This window comes from Mercenaria mercenaria, chromosome 1 (assembly GCF_021730395.1).
Source record: "Mercenaria mercenaria strain notata chromosome 1, MADL_Memer_1, whole genome shotgun sequence".
NCBI classification, from domain to species: Eukaryota; Metazoa; Mollusca; class Bivalvia; order Venerida; family Veneridae; genus Mercenaria; species Mercenaria mercenaria.
In genome coordinates this window covers 104,059,316-104,080,958 of record NC_069361.1, presented here as the reverse complement: position 1 = coordinate 104,080,958, position 21,643 = coordinate 104,059,316, and the positions used below count along the sequence as shown (strand labels likewise).

Here is a 21,643-nt window from a genome sequence, read left to right as displayed (position 1 = left end):
TTTACCTAATAGCATTTTAAAACGAAATGTAACACCGCACAACTGTCTGAATGTAGGACATTTTGGCCAGGGGACGTTTTGGCCCGGACGTTTTGGCCAGGTATTTTTTGGGGGTAGGACGTTTTGGCCAAAAATAAATTGTGGTTCCATATCATGCAAAATATTATCTGGAGATTATTCTAAAGAATGTTATAGTATAAGTGAACAAATTAAACTGATAATAAAACCACCTCATGGTATTTTATCTTTATTTTTTATAATCATTTTATATGTACATGTATACATATATATACACTGTATGTGTGTGTGTATGTATGTGAAAATATTTGCCATTTACAACACACCAAAAGAGTTATGAAAATGAATTTTATTTTTCTTAAAAAAATGATAAATTATACTACAACATATGATAACATATTAATATCCAGATCATATTTTGCATATTATGGAAATATTTTTTTTTGGCCAAAACATCCTACCTCAAAAATTTTCTTGGCCAAAACATCCTAGGCCAAAACATCTGGGCCAAAACGTCCATGGCCAAAACGTCCGTCCTCCCAACTGTCTAGATTAATTTACGCACATACTAATCTGGTATATTCGCTTTACAGAATAATTTGCCATCATTTTCGCCCAAATTGAACTCTTCCGCAAGATGTATTACCATTTCCAGTCCTGGTGTGTATAAACAAAGGAGCGTGATGACACGCCATGCATACACTGTGTATGAAACACAAGGAAACAGTTCCATAATATTGATCTAAATTTTATGACAAAGACATATAAGAAAGGAAATTTTCTATAGCAAAATTATTTATACAATCTGGCAGTAATAATCGTTCGAAATTATTTCACTCGAGCTGCACCCTCTTGAAATTATTACACCTGATGTATAACCACCTATCATGCATAAATAATGTTCAAACACTGCTTTGGTGTAAATTATTTCTTAATTACTGTAGCACTAGAATTAAATATTTCTAGAAATATTTACAAATGTTGGACAGCTGGTATTGTTCAGTATAATGCTTTGATTCAGTAAAACAGTTCTCTTTCAATAGCAAAATGTTTTTTTTTTTTTGTAAAAAAAAACTGTTTACAATAAATAAAGTTTAAATCATCATGCATTTTCCTATTCTGTACTTAGATTAATGTTGAGTACAGAAAACAGTGTTTCAATTTATTTTTTGCCCAATGAAGCTTCAATACTTCAATTATTGAGAAATATACATATAAGTTGGAAAGCTTGTTTCAAGACCTAGCCTCTCAGAACAGTATAATTAAATAACTTAACCTGACTAAATAATCTATTATAAGAGTTAAAGTCTCAGTTACACTACACCGTATAGCGTTAACGGACGTTTAACGTATAACAACATTTCCAATCCATTCGTGTCCATTTGCATGCGTTTCTTTTCCGTTTCTCATGCGGCACCTGCACTCCTTGTTCTGCGAAATTCGTTCCATCCAGTGGAAGGTTTTAAGCATGTTCAAAATTTAGAACGTACAGTACCGGACAAAGTTGTCCGTTAGATGTACGGTAGCAATGCGCTGAAATGCGTTTTGTTCATTACTCGTGCATTCCCTATTCTGATCTTGACCAGTCTGCATCCGTTCTTGTCAGGTTCGCATTCATTCTTGTCCGGTGGACCTGATTCACGGCCGGACCACTACCGAATGATGCAACGGATGTAACGTATGTTCAACGGACAATAACTGACAAGAACGTTTTGTCAGTTTCTCATGCGTTGCGCTTTTGTTTTACATGGTACAAGTCTGTTACTAGTATGGTGATATCCGATCACGAGAGCATCGAGCAGCAGCGGGGAATGCCTTTTGTCACCGGATAACTTTCTGTCACAGTTTTTATATACATTTGGCGTCCGTTAATGCTATACGGTGTAGTGTGACTTACACATAAGGAGTTAATGTCAAATACTCCACATTGCCATTTCTGTGCAGTGCAGGTCATGCATACTTATAACATACACTACAAATCAGACTGTCATTGTGTAACATAGATTCCACTTTAATATTAGGTTAAGATGTTTCTTCAAGATATATTAATGATTTTGAGCTTTTATTTGGTTACAAATATGATACAGTTTCCAGAGATATGGCTTTAATTTCAGTGTGGAATTGTCAATCATATTCTCTGTGACATTCTGGCATTAATCAACAGTCACTTTAGGTGACACTGAACCTTTTCAAGATCATTAAACTTTGATTCCAAAGATTTCATTACATGTTCTATGAAATTCTCCAGATATCACAGTAGTTAACCAACAATAAGATAAGATACATGCGTTCCTAATAATTTGCTGAAAGCCATGGTCATGCAGTCATTTCAGTTTCATCATTATAGCAGTTACTGTAATGGCTGTGTTAAATGTCATTGAACACTACTGATGTGAAAGTTGTATTATACTGTATTGTTTGTAATCTAAAAACTCATAACAATATATGAGTAAATTTATGAATACTTAAAAACTACACAGATTTTACTAAAAAACCTGTTTTTCTTATCCAGAGCAGTAATCACCAGAAGCTCCGATATATGCATTCATTCACTGTTACTGGAGACATACAGAAAATGTGGTTAAGAAATTTCAAAAGACACCTGACAAGGTTTAAGTTAACTGTGAAATGACAAAAAGATGAGCAATCAGTCTAAATTCCAGGCCAAGATGAACTTATTCGTATATTCTTGTGATTCAATCATATACTACTATGAATGATTTACTACAGTTACAATCTTGTATACTGTGATTCACATTAAACAAGAATTGTTACAATCATATATCATAAACAGTCATAACTTGCCCGATTTTGTAGGGTTTATTGCAGAACTCATTTGTATATAATATAAATAATTAATTTACAAAAGGAAAATAAAATATGATGATTTGTCAGTTTCAGTATACTAGTTGTGTGCTAAATTACACGATTGTTCTTAGTATTCATATATTACTATGTAGTTAAGTACTTTTTGTTTTGTGTGGTAGCAGCACATAAAACACATGACATGCTGCTGAAATAAGAATAAGGTCATTGTATTTGGCAGGCATCGTGGGATCAGATTCTCCCTTAGCTGTTGCAACCGAGTATACTGCTTGGATCAGGGGGTGTTTCATTTGTACCCCTGACCCAAGAGGCAAGATTTACAACACGTTAGTCAGAACTAGTGCAGTTGTACATATAGAAATACTTTTTGAGTTCAAATAATTATATTTCACTAATGTATACTTTTCCCTGTCCTCATTTAGATCAAAAATCTTGAGGCAAATGTTTGAAATAAAAAAAAAATCTAACAATTTCATCTGAAGAACTTTAAATGCATTCTGTCACTTAGCACTTTTTCACAGTAAACAATACTTGGTTTACAGCCACGTTTACTGTGAAAAGTACCAAGTGAAAAAAAAGAAGAATAAAAATCAACTGTTTGTCAAAAAAAAAAAAACTAATCCTTTATACCAGATACTGATAATGATATCATACTTAAAAGAAACCAACTAAATGGCACAATTATTGAAAAATATTTGTCACTTGGTACATATACTGAGTGCAAACTTGATATAGTTCGGTGCGAAAAAGCGCCAAGTGACGTAAGGCACTTAGCACTGTGTCGCATTCAAATGATATATCATTTTCACTTAGCACTTTTTGACCATTTTGTTATAAATTCATTTAATGACTTGCTATTATCTTGATATTTTTACAGGACATGTGCAAGGTCATAAACACTTGATATATGAAAAAAAGTGATTTTTTCAAAAAATGTCACTTAGCACTGTGTCGCATTCACCCCTCGATTTAGTGTGACTGTAAGTAAGAAAGTAACGACTTTATAAAGGCATGCTAAACATCTGGGTAGTGCCATCTACCATGTGGGACTCACAATACATCATATACATTCTATACAAGGCTGCAATATATGTCAACAAATCAAAAAACTTTTGTATACCTGCAAATAAAGTATATATTCTTGTTTATAATCTTAACTTAATATCTTTTAGTTACAGGTTGTTTATGCTTTATTGTCTTTTGTTTTATAGTCAGAAAATAGCAAAATGCTAATGTTATATGTTTAAGAAACCGACTTTAAATAAAGAATCTTTTTTCTTGTATCTTGGATGACAGTGTTAAGGACCGCACAGGAACAAAAACTACTGACCTTTGAACTCCAACATTAACAATTGAGCTGGGATTCTGGGTTTGCACATAACATATTGTTTGATCATGAGAGACATTTATGCCAAGTGATATTAAAATCTCTTGATAGATGGGTGAGTTACATACCGGTAAGAAAACAAGGCATGTTGGCCTTTGAGCTAGGGTACGCATCGTGTCATTATGGGGAACATTTGTGCCAAGTAATATTAAAAATCCCTTGATGGATGACAAAGTTGCAAATCGGACGAACGAACGAAAATACAAAAGCTGCAATTACAATATGCCACCCAAATGGGAGGGGTAGGGCTAGACTGGCATTAGTCGTTTGAGTCACTGAATGTAAAGCACCTGGCCATAAAATCAATCCTCTCTGATACCACTTTCTAAAAAAAATTACAATATCTCTTGCCTCTGTCTCTGTTGAGATGAGCCTAGAGAGAAAATGTTTTTCTAAGAAAATAATTTAGTGTCAGTGTGAAGAAATTAATATTATTACAGACTATTTGATCTCAACAAACTTTGTAAGTCTAGGGTAGGGCATAAAATTGTTATTTCGATTTTGATATTGTCACTTTTCCCACCTTGATGGGGATGTCCCTCGAGTGACACCATACGGTGTCTATATTTCAAAACATATTCGTTTTGCAAGAGATTGCTTAGATAGAGGATTTTAGTCATATAAATCTTTGTATCACCAAAACGTTATAACAACAGAGTTACCGATATCATAACTATGGACGGCTTATCATATCGTCCAAACTTTTAAAGAAATATAACACAAACCTTGATTTGCCTCGTACATGTAATGTACGGTCAATGTAGAACGCATTGGTACAATTTTGCAGACTAATTGTAGCTTTCTAAGACAATTTTTACAATTGCTCCAACTGCATAACTTAAGTTATATTAATCTGCAACATATATTGTAGAGAATAGAACAGTTCTAAACTTTACAGCTGGAAGAAAACTGCATTTAACTTTTTCTACAAAGTAGTCCTATTTTTGGCCAGTTTATGTCTACCATCCTTTTATGGAAACAGTTTAAATTGTTATCAATTTATCACATACTCGTGCTGTATTATGTTAACTAAAGTATTAAGCGCCTGAACTGGGTGCGTGTCATTGAATTCGAGTCTTTCGAATCATTGATACAAAATTAAATAATATTTATAAAGTAACTATATTATTATAATATAAATTTTACTTAAATATATTACAAAACAATACCTGTAGCTGAGAGTAGTATATCCGAGAATTCGTTCTCTTTCCATTTTTTAACAAATCAAGTACGTCTATTTCTACCAAAAGTTACTTCCCATTTATTGATCTCTGATCTCGAGTCAACACAACGTGAAACTGACACTGGTTTGCGCATGTGCTTGATTTTCCAATTGAAATGAGCAGTATATATTATGTACACTTGTATTAATATATCCGCCTGATGATTGTTTGATCTTATCAATTGGTCCGTTTGTCTCAAACCACAATATGTACGTATTTATTACATCTATTAGAAGTATACACTATTAATATATTTTGAAAAACTTTTAAAAGTGCATTGTCATTTTCACATAATATCGGTAAATCTGTTCACCGATAGAAAAAAGTAATAAAAAAACGGTGTGTAAGCCACGTCAACATGTAAAATATAATAATATAATAAGATCAAAATTATATGTTATGATAAAATAAATTGTTTTTTAATTAGAAATTAAAAAAAAAATATTTTCAATGAAGGAAACTTTAATTCTATTTGTCATCACACTCAATGCTTATGAAAATGAGCTATAACGAGAAAATGTACTTCTTAGGGCATCTTTTTCGAAACGTTTCAACGCAAAATTAAAATTATGACAAATGCAATTATTTCTATGCCAGTCATTTATTATAAAAAAAACCTTTTCGGGTCTCCGTTTCCATTCCAGCTGAATGAAACGTTTTAGAATTCACGAATGGGTGTATCTGTATTTTTTTACAGACCAGCCCTTTAAAGAAACAGATTTTTTGACATTTCCTTCATAAAAATGAAATTTAATCACTGCAAATACTTTGCAAAGTTGCAATTCTTTATTCTGAGAAAAGAAAAACATGTAACTGTTCTATGAACTGTAATCTTTTGGCTCCTCCTTCATTAGAGGCAGGGCTGACCTATATTGTTTCACCTTCATTATACTAGTCTATGAGAGTTCGTTCATTTGAGTGAACATGTCATTTTTGTGACGATCTAGAGTTAGAATCTTATGTAATTTTACATTTACACGTGTTATGTAATGATTATATTTGAAAAGACTACAGTAGTCGGACCAGATATTCAATATTTTTAACAGACGTAAATCTTGTCTTTATAAATGATGTTATATATATATATATATATATATATATATATATTGTTTTAAATACCGTTTTCTGTTGTATAGTAGTCTGAGGAGTAGCTTGTTCGCCTATAATCTGACGAGGGAAAAAAGAGAGGGGGAGGGGGATTTCTAGCGCATTGGCGCCCACTTTGTTTCAGTTTTGATTAGATATATAAATACATACCATCACCATTTACACAGTATACTGTATAATCGAATGGTTGACTCAGTGATAATATTTTCTGCAGACTATTTACACTTGCATTATGCATCAAACTTATTTCATTGATAATTTAAAAAAGAATAATCACATATAGTACCAATCGACCATGTGGGCCTCACAATACATAATTTACATTATATGTAAGGTTGCAATATACATGACAATGTTAACAAGTCAAAAACCTTTTGTTTACCTGCAAATATGTATATTTGTAATATAGAGGAGATCCAATAATAGTCAAGAAGTCTACTTATAAAGTTATAAATAAAAGTTGTAAAATATTTAAAGAAATTGTGATAAAACCATTTCAACAATACAAGTGTAAGCATTTTACTGCGTGATTTCATGCCCCATAAAAGAACTTCCAATAGATATATATTTTTGAATGAGTTCAGAGACTCTACTTTTCCTATTTGAATTGGGACTTTTTCCCCCCAAATTTGTGGTCCTTAGTAGGAAAGACTTTTCCTGAAAAATTCCAGGTTTGGTTTCGGTGCTTGCAAGTGCTTATTGTCAAATGACCGTAGTGACTAAATAGGAGAAAATTGGAATTTATCTCATTGAGAAGAGAGTTACATTTTTATCCCACGCCGAAGGCAGATGGATATTGGATTGACATTGAGCCAACATGGTTGACTCATAAGTTCTGCACATCGTCTTGATGAGGTGATCATTTGACCCAAATTTCATGAAAATCCTTCAATGGATTTAGGCGATACAGAGCGTACACAAAATGGAAGGCTCAAACCTTTGACATTGAGTTGTGACCTTGAGTTAGGAGATACATAGCTCAAACATTTGACCTTGAGTTGTGACCTTGACCTTGAGCCGATATGGCTGACTTATGACTTCTGCACATCGTCTTGATGAGGTCATAGTTTGACCCAGGTTTCACGAAAATCCTTCAAGGGATTTAGGCGATACAGAGCGTACACAAAATGGAAGGCTCAAATCTTTGACCTTGAGTTGTGACCTTGACCTTGAACCGACATGGCTGACTGATGAGTTCCGTACATTGTCTTGATGAGGGGATCATTTGACTTAGGTTTCATGAAAATTCTTCAAAGGGTTACGGAGATACAGAGCGGACCCAAAATGTTACGGACGGACGGACGGAAGGACGGACGGACGGACGGACGGACCGAGCCCATTCCTATAACCCCCACCACTCGTGGTGGGGGATTTAAAAAAAACTATATTGAATATATGCATATGTTTATCCAAAAGAATTACAACTTCTCAGATTTAGTAGCGTCGTTATTTGACTTACATATGTGTAATAGTAAAGAGTTCCGCTTAAGCCGGTGCTAGGGGGCGTGAGAGGTGTTGCACATTTCATTACTTCTCATGAACAGAACTGGAAATAAAGCATTTTTATGCCAACAGGCCCAACCTCTGCCAAAGTCCTTCTGTCCAATAAAATATGCTTAACAAGGCTTGGTCCTGACCAATCCTATAAAGCTTCAACTAAATCCCATCAGTAGTATAGAAGTGGTTTATCCAAAATTCTAACACGACCCGATTTGTTTTCCTATTAAACAAAGAAGGTTATTATTCAACAATTCATTTTTCTGACGTCCCAATTATTACGTCATAGCGTTAGACGGCATAGCGGCGCGCTGGAAAAGAAATCAACAGAAATCAGGCAAATATTTGATGGATATCGTCAAGGACGTAGATAATAATCCTTGAAAACGTGTTAGAATCGAAATGATATATCTCAAACAGTGATTTGCTCATGAATAAAATCATTGTTTGTCGTTTAGATGCGTATTATTATATAATATATATCAAAGGCCTGAATGGCCTGAGTCGGCTAATGATTGATGTATTGACAGTATAGTCTACCAGTTTCAGTTTTTTTCTTAAAATTTCATAACACAGCTCGATATTTACCCAAAATATTATATCCGGATACGATTACACTTTTCTCCAGTTTGAACAATATATTTTACAAATTGTGATGATACGAAGACATTTAGCAGCAATTGGCAGTATCTGACATTGAAGTTTACGGTTAAATTACCTCTTATTTAAATCTTTTCATAAAAAAGTTGTTTCGTTTCATGAAAGCAGCCAAACATAGACGATCTACTTTCGATTTCAAAAACTACAAGAAAATACAATTTAATGTTTCGCCGATTTGTTTATTTCTCGAAAAATAAGAATTAAAATCATTTTTAATATCAGTAGTAACTAAACAAACCAGTAAGAGCTTCTTCTTCCGATAATTTATCCGTTTATACTGACTGCAAAATTCAACCCACGCAAAGTTTATAGAAATCATACGATGCGTGTTTACGTTCAATGTGGGAGAATTAAGGCTGATCGGCTATGTTACCTAACGCATCCAGACGATTCAGATTTTGTTTTTAAAAAAGCATTGTGTGCGTTTCTGTAATTTTATATACGTTTTTATACGCTTAGAAATTATTAGACATGCGTATTTGCATTATTTCTATACGTAATTTACGCTAATACGCATCTTATCTGGAGCCCTGTGGAACTATTTTTTGTCTTTCGCTGGATGTTACCCAAGCTTTGTAAGCCTGCGCAATTCTTAAAATGCACATTTATGCTTAATGAGTTACATTCGAGAATTGCACAATTACAAGTCATAAATATGACAGATTACATCGTATATTGGTCATAGCAAAGGGAATTGACACAACTTAACTTCATTCATGCAGTGAACTGTTTGAAGTTTGAGAAATCTAATGGAACTACATCCCTTCACTGTGTTATTTGGTCCATTTAGAGAATCGTTGGATAGCAAGGACTCGTCAAAAGGCTTTCAGCCTTTAGCCGACTCAGTAACATATATAATTCCTTCGCATCTAAACTCCAAACAGTAATTTTATTCAACAACGACAGATCACTGTTTGGAATATAGATCTATTATTTCTTAAATAACACATAAGAGATATTAACTCTGCCTAAATAACATCAACCGGAAATGCAAAATAAATGCAAAATCGGAAAATGCAAAATAAATGAAAAACTGGGTCTTCCTACAAAGTTAAGTTTAAATCACACAAATTCTGCAAGAACAGCCAAGCAGATTGGACGGGATCGGATCAGACGGAGACCCACGGGGAGTCTAAACACCTGTTAAGTTTCAATGAAATCCCTAGGTCTGGGAGATGGAGTCCAGAAAACAATTTCTCTACTAGTCTAAAAAGTGGTGTGTAATGACAGTTACACTATTTGAAGCCCTTACACCTCACACTAGCTTACATTGAAAAACAAAAGTCTTAGCAAAATTGAAAAAGGGACATGAATTTGTCACAATGTATGCCAGCGTTATAAAACTTGGCCTGTGAGATCATCTTATGATGCCGAAGATGAGTGGAGACAAGGGGCATAGTTTTGACAAACAAGAGCTCGTCGAGACGAAATGACCCCCTTGATGCATTCAGTAATTGCGCAAGGAACAGAAATTATATGCTCACTGTAAACAAAAGTTCTACCATTCTGGTTTAATCTGACCTTGACCTTTAACCTATTAACTTAACAAGAGATTACAGAGGACCACTAGATGATGTCATATACAAAATATCAAAGCCCTAGTCCCTGTGGTTTGGACAAGAGGTTTTTCAAAGTTTTTTCCTATATAAGTCTATATAAACCATGTGACCCCCGGGTGGGGCCATATTTGACCCCAGGGAAATAATCTGAACAACCTTGGTAGAGGACCACTAGATTTTGCTACATACCAAATATCAAAGCCCTAGGCCCTATGGTTTTGGACAAGAAACTGTTTAACTGCTCATGGCCAATGTGACCTTGACCTTTGACCTTATGACCTCAAAATCAATAGGGGTCATCTGCTGGTCATGGCCAACCTAACCATCAATTTTCCTGACACTAGGCCCAAGCGTTTAGTTATTGCCTGGAAACCATTTTACTGTTCCTGGTCACTGTGACCTTGTGACATACTGATCTCAAAATCAATAGGGGTCATCTGCTGGTCATGACCAACCTCCCTATCAACTTTCGTGACCCTAAGCCTAAGCGTTCTTGAGTTATCATCCGGAAATCGTTTTACTGTTCAGGGTCACTGTGACCTTGACCTTTAACATACTGACCTCAAAATCAATAGGGGTCATCTGCTTGTCATTACCAACCTCCCTGTCAACTTTCATGATCCTAGGCCCAAGTGTTCTTGAGTTATCATCCGGAAACCGTTTTACTATTCAGGGTCACTGTGACCTTGACCTTTCACATACAGACCTCAAAATCAATAGAGGTCATCTGCTGTTGATGACCTACCTTTCTATTAACTTTCATAATCCTAGGCCAAAGCATTCTTGAGTTTTCGTCCGGAAACGGATTGGTCTACATTCCGAACGACCGACCGACCGACATCTGCAAAACAATATACCCCTCCTTCTTCGAAGGGGGGCATAATTAAAGGAAGAATTAACTTGCCATGTGAGGTCAACTCATGATGTTGAAGATATGTGTGAAGTTTAAACGCATTCTGGCCAAGTAGTTTCTGAGAACCTGCTTACATGCAAAACTTTAACCAAAAGTTAAAAAGGGGCATTACTTTGCCAAAATAAAAGCTAGAGTTAAATACCGTTTTCTATGAGGTAATCTCAATATGCTGAAAATAAGTGTAAAGTTTGAATGCATCTGACCAAGCACTTTTTGAGAAACCTGATTACATGTAAAACTTTAACCTGAAATTCTATGTTAAAAAGTAATATAATTTTGGTAAAATGAAAAGAAGAATTATGTTACTTGCCATGTGAGGTCAGCTTATAATGTCAAAGACATGTGTGAAGTTTGAAAGCATTAGGTCCACTAGTTTCAGAGAAACCTGCTTAAATGCAAAATATTTATGGAAAGGGCGCAGATACTGCCGCTAACAAAATGGTGTTAACAAAAGCTCTACTATTTGAAACATTTCAAATTGGGTTTAAAACTAAAGGGCTCTAACACCATGAAAAATTCCAACTTAAATAGAATTGACTTCTTTCTTTACAACTAAATTTTGTTCATAAGTATGAGCATTAAAAATTTTGTTTTTGAGTTTTTGTTTTTAAACTATTTTAAACAAAAGGGCCATGACGACCTTAGATTGTTCACATATTTCTGAACAGTTTTCGTAGAGGGTTGCACATGGAAAATATCTGTGACTTGATAAGAACATTTTTAATGTAAAGGGAGTGTAATAAGTTCGTTCCGGTTTTTAGGGCTCTGGAATAGATCTTAGACTTAATCGGATTAAAAAGTGATTGACGGTGTGACGTATAAACGTGGAAAATCAACAAGGAAACTTGCAAAACGTCTCCAAAACATGGTAGAAAGTGTGTGTTACAAAACTTTGTATAATTATTTGCGGAAAACCAGAAAATGGAAGCCTTTTAAACGCAAAACGTCCCAGTTGTTAACCAAAAATTAAATTAAAAAAGATTAGCGTTTGCAAAGAAATATCAACACCTACAACCAGAAGATTGAGAGAACTATATATTTTCGGATGAGAGCACCAAGTATCAATCTTAAGAATGATATAGTGCGGGGGTCCCAGGGAGATGAGGTACCTGACGTAACAGTGCAAAGGTAATAGTATGGGGAGCCATGGAGGCTTGTGGACTTTCTCGCCTTCATATTGTTCCTACAGAGAAAACAATTACAGCCGAGTATTATCAAACTCAGATCCTTGAGAAAGAACTTAAACTATTTGTGTACTGGTAGGACTGACAGAAGACTGAAAGGATGTTGTTTTCCAATAAGATGGGACTACAACTCACACCGCATTGAGCACGCACATTAAAAAAGATGTATTGCCTGGAAATTCACCTGACCTAAATGACATAGAGAACCTATGGAGTAAGCTCGATATCGAGGCGTATAATGAACCCTCCCCCACAACGATGACGCAACTTCGACGTCGTCTACGTTGGACTCGGAGCAAGATATCTCGAACTCACTTAAAAACTCTGATTCATTCTATGCCTGATCGTCTTAAAAATGTCAGAAAAGGTAAAGGTGGTCTCTCTTGATATTAAATATGAAATATCAGTTTTCTCTGTTCTTTATTTCTGTTATTTCAGGTCACTTGAAAACCGGAACGAACTTTTTACACACCCTTTATATAATATATCTACATAGAAACGATTAGGAAATACTGTAGACGAATATGAAAAAGCGATTACCCCCCCCCCCCCCCCCCCCCTCCCATGCCTGTTTGCCATGTTTTAAACAAACGGAAATAATTTGAACAAACACTTGGTATGTCCAAAAGAATATTTCTTTAATATTATTAAGAGGCTAACATTCCGGCCATATTTTACATAAATCAACCTGTAAAACATTGCATCATACCTAAAAACACGTTATTGTCCCTTCTATACATCCAGGGTAGATAATACACGGCCCCATTAGTACACTTTAAGCTACGAAACGTGCATGCTCTCTGTACTTTTGCATACAATCGGGTATTTATACAGCAAAACATAATGTAGTTTTTAAAGTAAAATTTTTATATAGAACATATATATCAGAACCCATATTTTACATCTAAGAAACTTTGACAAAAATAGAATAAATAGGAGGGGCTGAAAAGTGGGGGACGAAATCGTCAAGGGATACGAAATGACCAAAAATGGAGACGAGTCAACTTGGGAACGAGTTTACTGTAAAGATAAAATTTATTGTGGTAAATTAGACAATATATCATAAAACATAAACATAAACATAAAATAGAAATTCAATGTCAACATAATAAATGTGAATATTAAAATGCAATTGTAGATGACATATAATCAATACCAATGATAACATAAAAAGAGAGCATAATGATAAAGCTTTTTATTGGCCGGGTTTTCAAAGAAGATTAGTGCTGTCCGGGCGGATGGATGGGTGGATGGGCGGGCGGATGGATGGGATAACGAGTCTCATGTTAACCTTTGGTTAATAAGTCTCATGTCTCAACAACTACTTATTCAAACTTCAAACTTGGTCAGAATGATTTCCTATTACTCTAGTTGGTCCAAAGTGAGAATGGGGTCACTGGGTCAAAGGTCAAGGTCACAGGGACCTGAACATTGAAAATGGTTCCCGCTCAATATCTGGACAAGTATTCCACATAGGACCTTGAAACTTCATAAGTATGTTGGTCTTGATGTGTACATAACAATTATTGATTTCGGGGTCACTGGGTTAAAGGTCAAGGTCACAGGGACATGAACATTGAAAATAGTTTCCACTCAATATCTGGACAAGTATTTCACCTAGGACCTTGAAACTTCATAGGTATGTTGGTCTTGATGTGTACATGACCCCTATTTCGGGGTCAAAGGTCAAGGGCATAGGGATATAAACATTTAAAATGGTGTTTTTCTGACTCTGATTTTTTAAACCAATTTATTTCTTTACTTTCATTTTCTGGGGGTTATTTATTGTAAGTCTTTATTAGAACTTTAACTTATTATCAACTAATTCGGAAAACCCGACCAAAACGCCGTCAGTCGTTAGCTGCTTGTTTCCATTGTGGTCCTTTGAATTGATCATATGACATCGGAAAATTAGTTAATCACGTATTGCACATGTTGGATTAAATTTAAATAGCACATATATATCATAATATCACAGAAAATTGCTCGACATTAAACAGGTAATATTAAGACTCATACCTTAGACTAAAGAAATAAGTATTGTATGCCAGAATAAAAATATTGACCAGATAAAAAGACTAGTCTGACACAGTTTGCATAAATGTTTCTTCACATTTTAAAAAAAAAAATGATTAAGATTATGTATAGATCTAAAACTTGACGGTAATCTGTTCCACACCTGACATCCATTATAAGCAAAAGATTTCTTGCCAAAACCCTTAACCTTGAGACCTTGGCACGGGAGATCGCTCCATATCAGAATGGCAGGTTTGTAGTCGAACTCTGCCGCAGTTTCACTACCGAGGGGATCAGGTTTATTACGTAAGCTATATATCCACAGGAGTCTTGCAACGGATTATACTGTCTAACAGGAAGTAACTGGCCTGTGGCCGGAAATTTTTTTTTAGATTAGTGAGGCCTCAAAAAGGGCAATTAGGTTTTCTAATTTTTGAAAGTAATAACAAATAATAATCCATTTTTATCATTATTCCATGAAATATGTATTTAATTCAGACTGCGTTAATTGTAATATGAATAATCTAATACAACACATCAATTAACTGCGCCCTCTGCAAGGTTTATAAAAATATATATTGAACCTTTAGGTAAGTAGCGCATATGCTACAGATAAATTGTTTTATAATGTTAATAAATTCTCCACGACAGTAAGGTAAGTGATTTTAAGATTCAGATGAGTTACATACATTCTAATGTACATAGAAATAAAAGAGTCATCAATATAAGGACATTTTACTTATCAATAAGAAAATTTACATCGTCTCATTATGGGATAGTTTGTGCCATGTAATAATAGAATCCCTTCAAGGATGATGGAGATATGGATCGTACAGGAAAAAAACATTATTGACTTTTGACCTCTGAGTATGACATTGACCTTTATGCTAGGGGTGTGGGTGTTATACATGACACATCATCTCCTTTTGGGATACATTTATGTCTAGTAATATAAAAATCCATTCAAGGATGACAGTGTTAAGGATCGCACAGGAAAAAAAAATACTGACTTGACCTCCAAGTGTAACCTTGACCGTTAACTGGTCTAAGTTTGCGCATAACATATTGTCTGATCATGAGAAACACTTATGACAAGTGATATTAAAATCTCTTGATAGATGGCTGAGTTACAGACTGGACAGGAAAAAAGGGCATGTTGGCCTTTGAGCTAGGGGTCCAGGTCTTGTGCATGACGGATCGTGTCATTATGAGGAACATTTGTGCCAAGTAATATTAAAAATCCCATGGTGGATGACAAAGTTACAAACCGGACGAACGAACGAAAAAACAAACGCTGCAATTACAATATGCCACCCCAAGGGGAGGGGTAGGGCATAAAAATATTATTTCGATTTTGATATTGTCACTTAGAGGATTTCAGTCATAGAAATCTTTGTATCACCAAAACGTTATCACAACAGGGTTACCGATATCATAACTACTGACGGCTTATCATATCGTCCGAACTTTTAAAGAAATATAACACAGACCTTAATTTGCCTCGTACGGTCAATGTAGAACGCATTGGTACAATTTTGCAGATTAACTGTAGCTTTCTTAAGACAATTTTTTATAATTGCTCCTACTGCATTACTTAAGTTATATTAATCTGCAACATATATTGTAGAGAATATAACACACGAGTTCTAAGCTTTACAGCTGGAAGAAAACTGCATTTAACCTTTTCTACAGAGTAGTCCTATTTTTGGCCAGTTTATATCTACCATCCTTTTATGGAAACAGTTTAATTAAATGGTTATCAATCTAAGCTAGTTGCAATATCATATAAAACGTTGTTAGGGCTTGAACTGGGTGCGTGTCATTCAATTCGAGTCTTTCAAATCATTGCTACAAAGTTAAATAATATCTATAAAATAACTATATTATTATTATATAAATTTTACTTAAATATAATTTAAAACAATACCTGTGGTTGAGAGTAGTATATCCTAGAATTCGTTCTCTTTCCATTTTTTAACAAATCAAGTACGTCTATTTCTAACGAAAGTTACTTCCCATTTTTTGATATCTGATCTCGAGTCAATACAACGTGAAACTGATACTGGTTTGCGCATGTTCTTGACATTTATTGAAAATGGGCAGTATATATTATATACACTTGTATTACTATATCCGCCTGATGATTGTCTGATTTTATCAATTGGTCCGTTTGTCTCAAACCACAATGTGTACGTATAAATTATTACATCTATTAGAAGTATACTTTTTTTTAAAATGCTAAAGACAAAAATGTTAAAAAATGCATTGTCATTATCAAATAATACCGGAAAATCCGTTCACTGATACAAAAAAAAATCTTAAAATTACGGGAGTGTAAGTCTGTTAATGTTTAAAAATAGAAAAATTGAAATTGAAAATGCATTTCTTAGGTCATCTAATTTTTCGAAAACGTTCCAACGCAAAATCAAATTAAATTATGACAAATGCGATTATTGCTACGCCAGGCATTCATTATAAACAAAACTTTTGGGTCTCCATTTCCATCCCTGCTGAATGAAACGTTTTATAATCAAGAATGGGTATATTTATACTTTTTAGCTCCACTATTCGGAGAATAGGGGTGCTATTCTACTCACCCCGGCGTCGTATTTCTTGGTTAAAGTTTTTCGGCAATTAACATTGTTCAGCATGCAAACAAAGTATGGACAGGGGCTGGGCCAATTAAACCCAAGGTCAAGATCACCAAAGTGTTATACTTGGTTAAAGTTTTTCGGCAACCTTTGTTTTTCTGTCATATCTTTGTTACTATTGCTTATATCTTACTGTAAGTTCACATAAACATTTTCCAGCATACAAACAAAGTATGTGCAGGAATGGGCCCATTATACCCAAGGTCAAGGTCACCAAGGTGTTATACTTGGAATTATTTTCATGTTAAATATTTTCGAAAGCTTCGTTTATAGACACATCTTTGGTACTTTAAAAGATAATGACTTCTAATTAAAAATATTTCTTTATAATCATCATCTGCATGTGTGGTTACAATCCCCATAACTCTAATTGGATTTTTGACAGAATTATGCCCCTTTCATACTTAAAGGTTTTTGGTAATCTTCGCTTTCTGGATATAACTTTAGTACAATATAAGATAATGACTTGAAAATTAAAAGTATCTTTACTTATCGTATGGTAACAATCCTTATAACCCTGATTTGTATTTTTGACCAAATTATGCCACTTTCATACTTAAATGTTTTGACAAACTTCGTTTTCTGGACATAACTTTAGTACCATATACATATATATTGAGACATTCAATTTACTGTCAAATCGCCGAATAGTGGAGCGCGCTGTCTGTAATTTGTTTACACACCACCTTTTGAAGAAACAGATGTTTGGCAATTCCTTCGTAAAAAGGGATTGAATCACTGCAAATACTTGGCAAAGTTGCAATTCTTTATTCAGAGAAACTACACCCTTTTGCCCCCTCCTTCATTAGAGGCAGGGCTGACCTAATTTGTTTACCAATAAACCAAACAGCTTCATTATACAGATCTATGAGAGTTCGTTTATTTGAATAAACATGTAATTTTTGTATCACAATCTCATGTAATTTTACACTACCCGTTTAGACAAATCTAAAGAAAGATCTAGTATCCATAAATTGCAGGAAAAGAAGTCGGACTCTTGGCCTGGAAGTCGCTGATTCAAATTCCGGGGAACAGGGGCATTTGTCTACGGTCTCCACAATCTGTTACTTAGGCAGGAGTACTTTTGTAAGTAACCTGGTGAGCGGTCATCTTACGAAGATTATCTATTTTTGTGAGAATTTGTTTCAAAATAGATGTGAAATGGAAAATAAAACTGAACAGTTGCAAAATGGTGTTTAATTTATTAAATACACGTTGGCTATGATAATGTATATGTTGTCTAATTTGTAGACTTAGCATACAGGAGTCGTATTATTATCTTTAATTAAGCTGGGTTTTCCCCAAACTTGTATAATATTGAGCCGTGCCATGAGAAAACCAACATAGTGGGTATGCGACCAGCATGGATCCAGACCAGCCTGCGCATCCGCGCAGTCTGGTCAGGCTCCATGCTGTTCGCTTTTAAAGCCTATTGGAATTGGAGAAACTGTTAGCGAACAGCATGGAGCCTGACCAGACTGCGCGGATGCGCAGGCTGGTCTGGATCCATGCTGGTCGCATACCCACTATGTTGGTTTTCCCATGGCACGGCTCATATGTATTTTAAGAAATCGAAAAGTATGTTTTAAATGTGTGCCTGACAAACTGATTTAGGTATTCCACTTTCACTTTCAATTTGGATTATTTTGCATTTTATGTAAAATGTTAATTTTGCTTTACTCTTACATCACTTCGACTACCGGGGGAAATAAGTTAGACTTGGAATTATTACAAAATGTATTTATAGAAAAACTATTAGGTTGATCTGCGATAAGAAAAATATTGACACTAGAAGTACATATAAAGACAGAGGTTACTTTTATGCTTTTTATACTATTGAAAGCGTAAGTATTAGCTATTACTTGCGCACGCAATAGTATAAAAACATCTATATCAACTCTGTGCCACCGTATGTAAGTATATTTAAGAAATAACAAAAGATAAAATATGCTTTTTGGAAGAGATTAACCTCTGTTTTTAATGTGTGACTTACATTTACTTTTTAGCTCGACTAGTTGAAAACTAGTAAAAGCTATAGCACTCACCGTTCGTCGACGCCGGTGCCCCGATATGGTTATTTTTTCTCTTTAAGCTGGAATGTGGAAATTGATTGAAACTTCAAACTTGTTCAGTGTAATTATCTAACATGTTATACACAAGTTATAAAACTACATTTTGCATCATTTTTAAGGTATGCTCTATTTTGAGTTAGCAATTTTGTCACATTAAAATCGCACTGTCCGTCCGTGTGTGTGTGCCTCCGTGTAAATTTTTGTCCGGGCTGTAACTTCAACATTCATAGGGGGATTTGAAAATAATTTGACACAAATGTTAACCATATTGAGAAGGTCTGTCGCGTTTATGGCCCGGGTCCCTCAGATCAAGATCAAGGTCATAAACCCTAACACTAACTCTAACCCTAAACCCTAACCCTAACAAATGTTCATCTAATCCCAAGGGTTACTTCAGGGGCATTTGTCGCTAATAGAGAGAGATCTTGCTTTTTTATATGAACACTGGAATCTGCACTGGTAACCGCTTGAGTGAGTTGATTGAAACTTCACACATGTTCACTGCGGTGCTGCGAAATGCGAGACCCATATCCTAGCTCTGTTTGCTTTTCGCCTAAAAAATGACCCCTTTTTCACTTTTCTTTGCATTTTATTTATTTATTTTCTAATTTCGCATCATAAGACATGAAAGTTTACTCATTGCCTATTTTGTTTTTGCTGTTGACTATGCTTTTATAATTTTAAGATTTTTTTAATAGTCGAGTGACAGCTCTTATCTATTATTATTTACAGTTTAGTACCTGCATGTTAAACGGTCATTTTTTTGCGCGAAGTTTTTTGTACAAATGTAGGTCAATTAAATCTACACTTACTGAATAGCTCAGCGGTGGTATTGACGTATAAAAGAAAAAAAAAAATATACAAAAATGACGATATTAAAATTATCGCGTTTTCGAGACGTTAATGCATTGGGATCAGCAATTTCACGACGATACCGTTTAACAAAACCAAAAAAAAACAAAGTTTCGATATATGATTTCGCAATCTGACTATGATAAGCATCAAAGTCTATATTTGAATTTATTTATTTATTTATTTATTTATTTGGGTTTTACGGCGCACCAACACAGTATAGGTTATATGGCGCCAAACAGGACTACAAATTTTGGTTTCACAGCTCATTTACAACGAAATAAAAACATGAGGTATGGAAAACAAATTCTGTAATTAGGACCTTTAAATACGTTTGTCTTTACTTATATTACTATTACCTCTACCTCTAAACCGACACTACTTACAGTTAGAATGGGAACAAGACCGTTGGCATTTGTAATTTGATTGTTTTAGTAGTACTATATATGAAATTAATTAAAGTCACAAAAAGACAATAGACAATTACTAGTATGTGGTCTTATTTTCCTAGGTGACTTTTTTTTTTATTTTTCTTTGCTTTCATCTGTAAACAGTTCATCTTTGTTGTTGTAAATATACTTGTAAATATTGTACTGAATTGTGGATAGTGTTAAGATTAGCTATTGCAGTCTGTGTATCTGTTCGTACTTTGTCCGTCCTCTGACACTGTTTTATTTTCACTTTCAAAATGAAACAATGCAATTATTTGAAATGTTTTATTACACTTAATCCCAATTGACTGACGGTGGGTCAATAGGCTGGTACATAATTATATACAAAATAAACCTTCAGGATTAGAAATACATGTTATACAGCAAAATATGTATTTACTAATACAGTAACTGCAGAAGAACGTTCCCTGAGTAGTCTAAGAGGTTAAAGTGTTAGAGACATGCATATTTAAAATTTATTATAATTTGCATTAAGAGATCATATAAGAGAAGGGCAATGAGAACAAATGTAGTCCCTGGTATGTTCTTCAAGACCTGGACGTACCAAAGTTCCTACCGCAACTTCAACAAACGAAAGATCCTTATAGTATGTCAGAGCATCATAGTAGACAAGTGTATAAAGTTTTTTTCTCATTACAATAAAGGTTACTGACAAACAGGCCTACATGTAACAATTTAACCATACATTAAAAAATTGAATTTTTGTCCTTCCCCGGACATATCTCTGTAATGGTTTGACTATTTGGGTTAAAGGTCCAATACTAAGGAAAGTGAACATTTTAATTTCTTTTAAAAAGCACAGAAACTATTTCATTTTATTGGAAAATGAAAGTTGGTATGTAGAAATTCGAAATAAATCGCAATATATGTACAATTATTTTTCTATGAAGTATGAAGAAATTTAAAAAGACCTGGGGGGTCATTCTGTCAATTCATTGAAATTTCAACATAATACACATACATTTCTTTGAGTTCCAAAGACCTTTTGTAAATTTTGACCTGCCAATCTTCATTATTTAGTGTCTTGCAGAAGTCTATGCACTGGCTATGAAAAAAATTGCCAACTCACTTTCCCTTAGTAATGGACCTTTAAATTCCGATGTATATGTTTGTATCTCTCATCATTGTTCTTAAAATAAAGTTAATATTATCAGAGCTGTTGACCTTCAATTAATAAAAAAACTAAAAAATAATAGCAATAGACAATGCCCTCTCCCATCTGGCAT

At 34.4% G+C, this 21,643-nt stretch overlaps 1 protein-coding gene across 2 annotated transcripts in view; it reads right to left on the bottom strand.

Moving 5' to 3' along the window:
* The window catches only part of LOC123527848 (hypoxia-inducible factor 1-alpha-like), a 132,272-nt gene extending 115,805 nt beyond the window's left edge, over window positions 1–16,467 (bottom strand). The window contains exon 1 of one of the 2 annotated variants that reach the window (XM_045307548.2): window positions 16,318–16,467. In XM_045307548.2, the coding sequence (XP_045163483.2) occupies window positions 16,318–16,361 (44 nt within the window). In that variant the 5' untranslated portion in view covers window positions 16,362–16,467. Of the gene's footprint in view, window positions 1–5,400; window positions 5,543–16,317 lie in introns of those variants that run through there. The other variant, XM_045307555.2, reaches the window with a different exon arrangement.
* Window positions 16,468–21,643: the final 5,176 nt, after the last annotated feature.